The following is a 12,022-nucleotide window of genomic DNA, read 5'->3' on the forward strand; positions in this document are numbered from 1 at the left end:
GTAAGATACTGCAAGCTAAGATTATATTCTGATGGGATAGAATAATCGGGTCAGTACAAACCAGAGAGGTTGTCACCACACCAGCAGCAGGTTTTCACAGTTAGAATAAGCTGTTGACAACATTGGAAGAGCAGCTGCTCTTTTCTATTACCTAAGCCAGTAAACATCAATTACAAGAGTCATTCAAAAGTCATTTGCCCTATTCAGACAAGTGACACAAAACCTGTCGATGTTTTGTCTGCCAAAAACTTTTTGATCTGTGTTGAATCAGGATTGTCTCTTAATTGTGGTCTGTCTATTTTTTGCCATCCATATGGAGTCAGTATGTCATCTGTTGTTCATGTCAATCAAAAAAAAAAAAAGGAAGAATGTCCCCCAGCATTCCCTAGCAATATGTGAAAAACAGATTGCACACAAATGGGGAACAGTGATCCGTGAAGAAAATCGAGACTACAAATTGGACTATTGACTTTATTTTAATAGTGTTCCATCCGTGCTCTGTCCTTTCAACACTTGGACAGCACACGGACGGGTAAATCATCTGAATGAGCCTGAACGGTATGTTCACATGGTGAAAACGTCATGCTGTTTCGGCACATGTTCCACTCTGAAATTTGCTTGTAGTCCCTTCTCTATTGTTTCCAATGGGAATCTGCATTGCTGTTCATATGGCGGCAGATTTTTTTCACACTTAGATTTGAAATCGGCATCAAGAAGTAGCCTGTCCGTTTTTGAAGCAGTTTACACAGCAGGTTAACCACTCATACCCGTGGCAGGTATTGTTAAAGGAGATGTTAATACTGATGATCTGATCCTCAGGATAGGTCATCAGTATCTAATCGGTGGGGGTCCGACACCCAGGACTCCTGCTGATCAGCTGTTTGAAAAGGCACATGAGCTCTCTGTAGAGCCGCGGCCTTCTCACAATTTTCCCTAGGTCAGTGCTGACACATTTATCGGTCATGGGTGCCTTCTCAAACAGCTGATCGGCAGGGGTCCCGGGTGTTGGACCCCCGCCGTTCAGATACTGATGACCTATCCTAAGGATAGGTAATCAGTAGTAAAATGTTGGAAAACCCTTTTCATGCAAATCTATGGCAGAAATCCAAGGGCAAGTTTGTCCTGTGGATTCCATGATGAATTTTACTGATGGAAAAATCCACTCTGTGTTAACGTGGTTAGTGTCCTATGCATACTTGTGAAGGCTTCCTGACTTTATTGTATCTCTTATATTGTTGTATCTTCTCTTTCAGCTCCCAGTGCTCCTATAAACTGGCGCCGGGGAAAACTACTGGGGCAGGGAGCCTTTGGTCGTGTTTATCTGTGTTATGATGTGGACATAGGACGGGAGCTGGCAGCTAAGCAGGTTCAGTTTGATCCAGACAGTCCAGAAACAAGCAAGGTCATTAGAACCATTTTCTCTACCTCATCTCAATTGCAGTGTCAGGACTTGCTCACACAGTGCAGTTTTTTATGCTGTTCTAGATTACATTTTGCCTTTATATACTAATGCTCTGTAGGATCCACTCCTGGCCATGACAGCATCAAACATTGCAGCAAGCGGTTCTGTATGATCAGGGCCGAAAACTCGTAATATCTGACAGAATTTATTGCCACATACCAACAATCTCTAATCTATTTTTAATTCAGATGTCTAATTTTCTCTGTTTCTGGTCCGACAGGAGGTCAGTGCCCTGGAGTGTGAGATACAGCTGCTGAAGAATCTGCATCATGAAAGGATAGTACAGTATTATGGTTGTTTGCGGGACAAAGGCGAGAAGACTCTGACTATATTCATGGAGTATATGCCAGGGGTGAGTGCAGATGTATACTGGGCGACCCAGCACATCCGCCTATATCAGGGATGCTCAACCTGCAGCCCTCCAGCTGTTGCAAAACTAAATTTCTCATCCGTACCATTGCGGGACACAGGTTTGACCATGGGTATAGCTGTTGCCGCTAGGAGGCGGACACTAAGCACAAAAAAAGTGTAGGCTCCTCCCCTTCAGCTATACTCTTCCTATAGGTGACTAAGCTAAACCAGTCTTCACCGTTTGAGCCTTTGCAGCAGGTGTCGCTTCGCTTCCGGTCCTACAAGCTGGCGTTTTTGGTGGCAATCACTTCCATCCGTATGGTGTTGGAACTCGCAGCTCTTTCATGTCTGTTGCCTTTCCTGATCCTCCATCAGGATAAGGTGGTCCTTTGCCCTGTTCAGGCCTTCCTTACGAAGGTGGTGTCGGCATTCCATCGAAATGAGGAGATTATTCTCCCTTCATTTTGTCCGGACCCGTCTCACCCTCGAGAGAAGTTGCTCCACACTCTGGATTTGGTACGGGCCGTTCGCGTTTATCTGTCGCAGGCGGCATCTTTCCGGCGGACGAATTCCCTGTTCGTGATCTCAGAGGGGCCGAGACGAGGGCTGGCGGCGTCGAAGGCTTCCATTTCTCGATGGATTTGTTTGGCCATTGTGGAAGTGCACCGCGTTAATGACTGGGCCCCTCCCTTCCGGGTGACTGCTCATTCAGCTCGGGCAGTGGGGGCCTCTTGGGCAGTGCATCACGGGGCTTCGGACCTTCAGGTATGCAAGGTGGCTACCTGGTCGTCTTTGCACAATGTTTCCAAGTTTTACAGGACGCACACCTTGCCGACAGCCGACGCGTCTCTGGGGCGTAGAGTTTTGCAGACGGCGGTTCTCTGATTGGCAGGAGGGTTCTTTGTTATGCCCACCCTTGGGGACTGCTCTGTAACGTCCCATGGTCAAGCCTGTGTCCCCCAATGATACGGATGAGAAAACTAGATTTTTGTACTTACCGTAAAATCGGTTTCTCTTCCGTTCATTGGGGGACACCGCTCCCACCCATTCTTTGTTTACGGGCCTCTTTGGGCCTGTGTGGTTCCGGGTTGGTACATAGTGTGGCTTCTCCTACTGCTTTTGCACTAACTGATTTAGCTTGGGCCCTGCAGGAAGGGTATAGCTGAAGGGGAGGAGCTTACACTTTGTGTGCTTAGTGTCCGCCTCCTAGCGGCAACAGCTATACCCATGGTCAATGCCTGTCGTCCCCCCCCCCCCCCCCCCCCCCCTCCAATGAACAGAAGAGAAACAGATTTTACAGTAAGTACAAAAATCTAGTTATTCAGAAAACCATCCACTATTATTATTTTTTTTGTAAACTACATATGATAGTTACATATGGGCTGTTAATATGTGATGAAAGTGTCCCTTTAAGCAGTTCAGTGCAATACCACAGGCACTCTTTCTAGCAGACATGTTTACTAACCTCATACAACCCCTTTATCCTGACTAGTTAATATAATATTCCTTCTTTATGTATGGAAGCCTCTGACTTATTGTCTGTTTTATTCTCCTCAGGGATCAGTGAAAGATCAGCTTAAAGCTTACGGGGCACTAACGGAAAATGTTACTCGTAGATACACCCGGCAAATCCTGGAGGGAGTTTCTTACCTGCACAGCAACATGATTGTACACAGGGACATAAAGGGTAAGATCCTGGTGCTGCGTTGACTCTATCTCCAGGAGCTTTAGTCGTTTTTGGTGGCTTCCCTTTAATTTGTAGCATTTAAAACATGCTTTTTTGGGGCACAATAGTGCTACCAAAAACGCCACAAACAAAAACACTTTGCAGGAAATTTAACACTGGTGCAGAAGAAAAATGACTTTATTTGCCTATAGCAACCAATCCGATTCCACCATTCATTTTTCTGAGCTCCTTTGGAACATGAAAGGATCAATCTGACTGATGTTTTACTTTGCATCGGGTTTGATAAATCTCCCCCTATGTTTTGGTTTGTAGACTTTTGAGTAATTTTAAGCTAGATTTTAGAGTAACATCAAGCCCCAAAGTATTTTAAAAAAAAGCTGTCATAAAAACAACAAAAAGGATCCAAAACTGTCTGCGAAAGAGTGTTTTTGTTGTCTATAGCAACCGGTCACAGCAAGCTTAAATTTTCTACAGCAAATTACAAAATGAAACCTGTTCTGTGATTGGTAGCTATGGGTAACAAGGGTAAGGTTTTTTAAGTGGTGTTCAAAAGTCCACCCCACTCAAGTGGATTGTGTATGAATCACACAATCACATGGTGTCTTTTGCCGCTGGAATTTTGGTGTGGATTCCGACGTGTCCCATCTTGCCATGGTGTCCGGACATATGCCGCTGGAAACCACGGCGGTTGTCCGCATGCAGATTAGCTCCATTTAATGGGACTGAACTGCAAGTGGGTCCATATTGTTCAATGAGAAAAAATACAGCAGAACCTGCCACAAAATACACTTCCAATTTTACAGAAGCAATATCCGCATTGTCAACAGCCCCTAAAGGTATTTTCCTGCCACAGCATGTTATACAGTAGTATGATAATAGAAAACTTGCTGATTTAGAGGGGTTACTGCTGGTAATCCCACTGATCACTACAACCAGAAGCCCTGATGTACACCTTCATCAGTTTATATAGGATCACATGACCGAATCTGTTTCATACATTCCACCATACTGGACACAGGCTGCAATTTCTCCTCTCTTATACTTGTCTGTCTTCCCTCTTAGGCTCAATCACACGTCCGTTTGTGTTTTGCGCATCCTCAAAACACGGACACCGGCAATGTGCGTTCCGCATTTTGCAGACCGCACATCGCCGGCACTTAATAGAAAATGCCTAATCTTGTCTGCAATTGCGGACAAGAATAGGACATGTTCTATTTTTTTCAGGAACGGAATTGCAAACCCGGAAGTGCGGATCCGCAATTCTGGATCTGGGCAGCACATTGTGCGGCCCTTAGAAATGAATGGGTCCGCAATTCTTGCGGACGTGTGAATGGAGCCTTATACATATATTTTGTTTTTCTTCCAGGGGCCAACATCCTCCGGGACTCTGCAGGGAATGTTAAGCTAGGAGACTTTGGGGCCAGTAAGCGTCTCCAGACGATTTGCATGTCAGGGACAGGTATCCGTTCTGTGACGGGAACACCATACTGGATGAGCCCAGAGGTGATCAGCGGTGAGGGATACGGGAGGAAAGCTGATGTCTGGTAAGTCAATCACACCCTTCAGTAAGGAATAGGGGTTACATAATGTCACACATGCTTTACAAATTTGGCACTTATTTGCAAGAAATTACACTGTACCCCAATAATGAAAGTGCTGGACATGATCCAAAAAATGGTGGCCAGATGCTGTAGAAATATGTTCACTGTTGTCAATAAAGCTATAACCCTGTGAAATGTGTACAAATAGATCAGGAACAGTGTATCATATATTCCTACCCTTCTGCTGCCAGTTATTCCAGATTACAATGAGATCAGCTTTACCTGACCCTTCCCCCCCCTATAAAGTCCCCTTTCTCAGATGTACAGTTGTGTTCAAAATAATAGCAGTCAGACATCACTAACCTGATCAATCACTGATATTTCTACATGGCAAATAATTTACTAGCAGGTGTAGTAGAGTAATAGAAATCCAACAGATAATAGCAGTGTGGAGTTCAATGAGTGAGGTCATTCATTCTTTGAAAAACAGGTGGCAATTATTGCCCTTATTTAAGGAAGGTAGGAAGGCAGCAAATGTTGTACATGCTGGTTACAGTGCATTTCTCTCAGAAATTCTGAGGAAAATGGGTCGTTCCAGACATTGTTCAGAAGAACAGCGTACCTTGATAAAAAAGTTGATTGGAGAGGGGAAAACTAAAATTATAGGCTGCTCAGCTAAAATGATTGCAAATGCTTTAAAATGGCAACCAAAACCTGAAAGACGTGGAAGAAAGCGAAAAAATACCATTCGAATGCATAGAAGAATAGCCAAAATGGCAAGGACCCAGCCAACAATCAGCTCCAGGAAGATCAAAGAAGGTCTAAAGTTACCTGTGAGTACTGTTACAATTAGAAGACGCCTATGTGAAGCCAAGCTATCTGCAAGAAGCCCCCGCAAAGTCCCACTGTTGAAAAAAAGACGTGCTGAAGAGGTTACAATTTGCCAAAGAGCACATTGACTGGCCTAAAGAGACATTTTGTGGACTGATGAAAGTAAGATTGTTCTTTCTCGCCCATATTCCTTGGGGGACACAGGAAACCATGGGTATAGCTCTGCTCCCTAGGAGGCGTGACACTAAGTGAAAGCTGTAAGCCCCTCCTCCATCAGCTATACCCTTCAGCCTGGAGAAGAGACTGCCAGTTTTTGCTTAGTGTCCAAGGAGGCAAGACACCCCCTGCTTATGCAGGGTTGTTTTCCTATGATTTTTTATTTTTGCGTTATTTGTTGTTTTTAATTCGATTTTTTCTACCTACAGGGACAACAGAGGCGCATTAGACCCCTCTGTTTCTCCCGGGGTTGAGTTGCGCCAGTGCCGGTAATTCCGCACTGCCGCCAACCCCACAGAAGACAAGGTGGACCAGGGCAGCCTCGCTCCCCTGCGTCCCGCCAGCTCAAGGGTCGCCCGCACGCCAAGTCCCTCCCCCGGCTTCCTGCCACTGCGGTGCCAGTAGCTGAAGGGGCGACCCTGCTGGATGGATTGAGGGCGAAGACAGCGTATGGTGAGAGTGGCTGCTCCAGCCTCCCCTTCCTTCCTCCCACCGCTGCTACATCCCCCAGGGCCGCTGCTACATCCCCCATGGCCACTGCTACAGCCATGGCCACTGCTACATCGACCCCCCCCCCCCCCCCCAACATATCGGGACCGTTACCGGGCAGGGGAGTTTATCTGGGCAAGTCCTTGACAGGGACGCTGCCTTCAGGGGACGGCTGCAGGCAAAAGCAAGCCGTCTGCCACATCCAGGCGCGGCGGGGGCCGCTTACTTGGCGTGAACGGCGCCATTTCATCTTGGCCGGCACTTCATCATCCTTGGGGGTTAAAATCATTTTGCAGCGCGCGCGCGGCACTGCTACTTCTTCAGCGCGGCAGAGAGGGGGCGGAGCTTCCTACATGCGCTCCGCTACTTCCGGTTTCATCGGGCTCCACTTCTCAGTGCTGCGTGGAATCCTCTCTGCCGTGCGATCCTGAAGCCATTCATCCGTGCTGCTGCCTCTCCTCCACAGCCTCCTCAGTCTGTTCCCCTTACCGCTGCCGCTTGCATCATCCGGGTCTGGTAGGACTGTTAACCCCCTCCGTGCCACCACTTTTCTTTGGGGTCTCCCACTTTAAGTGCAACATCTTTTTTCCACCATGTCAGACCCTTCTGCAGCCGCCAAGCCTTGGTACCATGCCTGTACTGCGTGTAGGGAACCCTTTCCCCGGGGGCAGTCTGATCCGCACTGTACTGCATGCCGAGCTCCACCGCAGCCTCAGTCGCCCGCTGTGTCGCTCCCTGCTTCCTCTGACCCGCCTGACTGGGCTAGATCCCTGTCCCAGGCCGTGGAAAGCCTCACTCATGTCGTGGGCCGCCTAATAGACAGGCCACCTACCCCGCAGGACGCCTCTCTGACTGTCGCGCCCTCCGGGTCCACTGCTTCTGCCGCTGCAGCGGGTTCACTCTCTCTTAGTGACCCCTCCCGAGCTAGGCACTCTCAGAAGCGTATTAGAGTAGAGCGAGCCTCCTCCTCTGAGGCCTCACTCTCCCCGCCACGCGTGCGCACCCAGACGAGCCTCTCCTCTCCAAAGGATTCGCTCTCTGAAGGTGAATTGGCGGTTTCAGATTTGGAAATGGACTCGGCCCTGCCGTCCAAGCTAGCCTCAGCGATGGGTCAACTCATCTCGGATATTCGTGACACCTTTAAGGTGCAGGATGATCCCCCTAGCTCTGACGCAGCTAGCGTCTCCTTTATCAGACCCAGGCAGGCCTCAAAAGTCTTTCCAATCCACTCTGATTTCTCCTCTGTGGTGTCTAAGGCTTGGGCTCGCCCGGACGCCCGTTTTGTCAACCCCAAGAAGCTGGACATTTGCTATCCTTTTCCAGCCGATGTCGTGGCCACATGGTCTTCCCCGCCCAAGGTGGACCCCCCTGTGGCCCGGCTGTCAAAGAACACGGCCATCCCTGTTCCCGACGGGTCCTCTCTTCAGTCAGCGGAGGACCGTCGCATGGAGACCCTTTCCAAGGGCATTTTTGCTGCCTCCGGTTCTGCTCTCAGACCGGTTTTTGCCTCTGCTTGGGCAGGGAAAGCAATCTCTGCTTGGGGTGCGCAGCTGGAACAGGAGTTGGACTCGGACGTCCCCATCCAGGACCTACGTTCCTTGGCCCAGCTTATTATTCGGGCCGGGAATTTTGTTTGTGAGGCCTCCCTTGATGCGGGAGCCCTTATTGCACGCTCCTCCGCCCTGGCAGTTTCCGTCAGGAGGGAGCTCTGGCTGAAGGTTTGGAAAGCGGACGCTGCCTCCAAACGTTCCTTGGCGGGGCTACCGTTTGCGGGTTCCCGCCTTTTCGGGGTCCGCCTAGACGAACTTATTTCGGAGGCCACGGGTGGTAAAAGCACCCATCTTCCTCAACCCCAAGCCAGGGGCGCCCCCCGCGGACGCCCTGGTGCGTCTCGTTTTCGGTCCTCCCGCAGGGCCTCTGGGGCTCCCACCACAGCTGCCGCTTCGGCTCCTCCCCAGGACAAGCGTAGGAAGCCGTTTTTTCGGGCGCAGCCCTCCTGGCGCAAGCCGCAGGCTGCCCGCACACCCGCACCAAAGCAGTCCTCTGCCTGAAGGCGCGCCCCCACCCACCCGGGTGGGGGGCCGGCTCCTCCTTTTCAAGGACGTCTGGATGGCTCACGTCTCCGACGCCTGGGCCCTCGAAATTGTGTCCTCCGGATACAAAATCGAATTTGCATCCTTCCCTCCAGATCGGTTCTTTCGCTCCTGCCCGCCGCGGGACCCGAAAAGCGCGGCTGCGTTCTCCGCGGCCGTTCAAGCCTTACTGGACAGGGGGGTGATTACCCCCGTTCCTCTAGAGGAAAGGTTCCAAGGGTTCTACTCGAACCTCTTTGTAGTTCCCAAGAAGGGAGGTTCGGTGCGGCCCATTTTGGACCTCAAAAAGCTCAACCGTTTTCTCCTCCTTCGACGGTTTCGGATGGAGTCCCTCCGTTCCGCGGTGGCTTCCCTGGAGCAGGGAGATTTCATGTCTTCCATCGATATACAGGATGCCTACCTCCATGTTCCGGTAGCCCGGTGTCACCATCGCTTCCTCCGATTCGCCGTGGGGGACCTCCACTTCCAGTTTGTCGCCCTTCCCTTTGGGCTGGCAACAGCCCCCCGGGTGTTCACCAAGGTCCTGGCCCCGGTTTTGGCCTTACTCCGTTCCAGGGGTGTTTTTCTGCTACCGTACTTGGACGATATCCTCATCAAGGCTCCGTCCCTTTCTCAAGCGGTTGCCAGCGTGGATCTCACTCTAGAAACTCTGGCGAGGTTCGGTTGGGTCATCAACTTCCCCAAGTCCTCCCTTCCCCCCTCCAGACAACTAGTCTTCCTGGGAATGCTTTTGGACACAGGAGCGGCGGAGGTACGTCTTCCCTCGGAAAAACGTCTGATCCTCCGTGGGGCGGTTCGGGGTCTCCTTCTCCACCGTCGACCGTCCTTCCGCTTCTGCATGCGGGTCTTGGGGCAGATGGTTGCCTGCTTCGAGGAGATCCCATTTGCGCAGTTTCACTCCCGCCCTCTCCAACGGGCGATCATCTCCTCCTGGGACAAATCGCCGGAGTCTCTGGATCATCCCTTCCGTCTATCGCCTCCGGTGCGGTCATCTCTCCGCTGGTGGTTACAGTCCCCTCTTCTGGGCAGGTCTTTTCTGCCACTCAACTGGTTGGTGGTTACAACCGATGCCAGTCTCTTGGGCTGGGGAGGCGTGTTTCCTCCCCGATCCGTCCAGGGCATTTGGTCTCCATCGGAGTCCAAACTCTCGATCAATGTCCTGGAGCTGAGAGCGGCCCTTCTGTCTCTACGACACTGGACTCATCTGCTGAAGGGTCATCCTGTTCGTGTACAATCGGACAACGCCACGGCTGTGGCGTACATAAACCACCAGGGGGGCACTCGCAGCGCTGCAGCAATGCGGGAGGTCACCAGCATTCTCCGTTGGGCGGAAGCCCACGTCCCGGCCCTATCTGCAATTTTTATTCCAGGGGTGGACAATTGGGCGGCGGACTTCCTCAGTCACACCACCGTCGACCCCGGCGAGTGGTCTCTTCACCCGGAGGTATTCGAGGCCATTTGCCTTCGTTGGGGCATACCGGACGTGGACCTCATGGCCTCAAAATTCAATCACAAGGTCCCCGCCTATCTGTCCAGGGCCAGGGATCCGGGAGCTTGCGGAGCCGACGCCCTCGTTCTTCCTTGGCGAGGCTTCGCGCGCCCATACATATTCCCTCCCATCCCTCTCCTGCCCAAGGTCCTTCGGAAGATCGCGGCGGAAGGCGTCTCGGTGATTCTGGTCGCTCCGGACTGGCCCCGCCGGTCTTGGTATGCCGACCTCATGCTGCTCCTGGCAGACGCGCCCTGGCCGCTGCCCGCCAGGGAAGATCTTCTCTCTCAGGGACCGATCTTCCACCCGCGTTTAGGGTCCCTACGTTTGACCGCGTGGTTGTTGAGACCACCGTCCTGACACGTAGGGGTTTTTCTGCGGACGTCGTCCGCACCATGATCCGCGCCCGTAAGCCGTCCTCTTCTAGGATCTATTATAGGACCTGGAGGACCTTTTTGGGGTTCTGTGCCGATCTGGGGATTCCTCCGCTCCGCTTTTCTCTCCCCACCGTTTTGTCCTTCCTGCAGAGCGGACTGGCCCAAGGGCTGGGCCTTAGTTCTTTGAAGGGTCAGGTGTCTGCGCTGTCCATTTTGTTTCAGCGCCCACTGGCCCCCCTTGGTCCTGTCAAGACCTTCCTTCAGGGCGTGGCTCACGCGGTTATCCCGTACCGTCCTCCGGTACCGCCCTGGGACCTGAACCTGGTTCTCTCAGCGCTCCAGGCTTCCCCTTTCGAGCCTCTGCGGACGGTTTCCTTGCGACTGCTGTCCTGCAAGGTTATTTTCCTTGTAGCCGTCACCTCTCTTCGGAGGGTGTCCGAATTGGCTGCACTCTCCTGTCTGGAACCTTTCCTAGTGTTCCACCAGGACAAGGTGGTTCTTCGTCCGGTCCCTTCCTTCCTTCCTAAGGTGGTCTCCGCCTTTCATCTGAACGAGGACATCGTTCTCCCCTCTTTGTGTCCTTCCCCTTCCCACCCGCGGGAGAGGAAGCTTCATCGCCTGGACGTTGTCAGGGCGCTCAAGATTTACCTGGAAGTAACCAGCTCTTTCAGGCATACTGACTCGCTCTTTGTGGTCCCGGAGGGGTCGCGCAGAGGGATGGCGGCATCCAAAGTTGCTATCGCCCGTTTTGTCAAGATGGCTGTTACTGAGGCTTATCTCGCCATGGGCAAGGTTCCGCCCCTTGGTGTTACCGCTCACTCCACTAGAGCGGTCGGGGCTTCCTGGGCTCAGAGGAATCGGGCTTCTACGGAGCAGATTTGCAAGGCGGCCACTTGGTCCTCCTTGCACACCTTCACCAAGTTCTACAGGGTGCATACTCATGCGTCGGCTGACGCTGCTTTAGGCCGTCTGGTGTTGCAGGCGGCAGTTGATTGATGCCTCTGGTGTTGGTTGAGTTTGTTCTGGTCCCTCCCTTCTGGGACTGCTCTGGAACGTCCCATGGTTTCCTGTGTCCCCCAAGGAATATGGGCGAGAAAAGGAGACTTTTGTATTACTTACCAGTAAAGTCTCTTTCTCGCTCTTCCTTGGGGGACACAGCACCCGCCCTTCATTTGGGTTACAGTTGTGGTTCCGGCTTGGTTGCCCCCGTTGGGGCTCGACAGTTCTTTTTCCGGTTGGTGGTTCTTTCACTACTTGGACACGCAACTGGCAGTCTCTTCTCCAGGCTGAAGGGTATAGCTGATGGAGGAGGGGCTTACAGCTTTCACTTAGTGTCACGCCTCCTAGGGAGCAGAGCTATACCCATGGTTTCCTGTGTCCCCCAAGGAAGAGCGAGAAAGAGACTTTACTGGTAAGTAATACAAAAGTCTCCTTTTTTAGGTCTAGTGGCTGGAGACAGTTTGACAGACGACCCCCAAACAGTGAA

The 12,022-nt window shown here is 51.6% G+C and overlaps 1 protein-coding gene across 1 annotated transcript in view; it reads left to right on the plus strand.

Annotated features, from left to right (window-relative positions):
• The window catches only part of MAP3K3 (mitogen-activated protein kinase kinase kinase 3), a 45,085-nt gene that overhangs the window by 30,966 nt on the left and 2,097 nt on the right, over positions 1 to 12,022 (plus strand). Inside the window, exons 12-15 of the mRNA XM_040434978.1 lie at positions 1,254 to 1,402; positions 1,683 to 1,814; positions 3,371 to 3,500; positions 4,867 to 5,044. Of these exons, the coding sequence (XP_040290912.1) occupies positions 1,254 to 1,402; positions 1,683 to 1,814; positions 3,371 to 3,500; positions 4,867 to 5,044 (589 nt within the window). The remainder of the gene's footprint in view (positions 1 to 1,253; positions 1,403 to 1,682; positions 1,815 to 3,370; positions 3,501 to 4,866; positions 5,045 to 12,022) is intronic.

The sequence above is a fragment of the Bufo bufo genome, chromosome 6 (genome assembly GCF_905171765.1).
Source record: "Bufo bufo chromosome 6, aBufBuf1.1, whole genome shotgun sequence".
Lineage (NCBI taxonomy): Eukaryota > Metazoa > Chordata > Amphibia > Anura > Bufonidae > Bufo > Bufo bufo.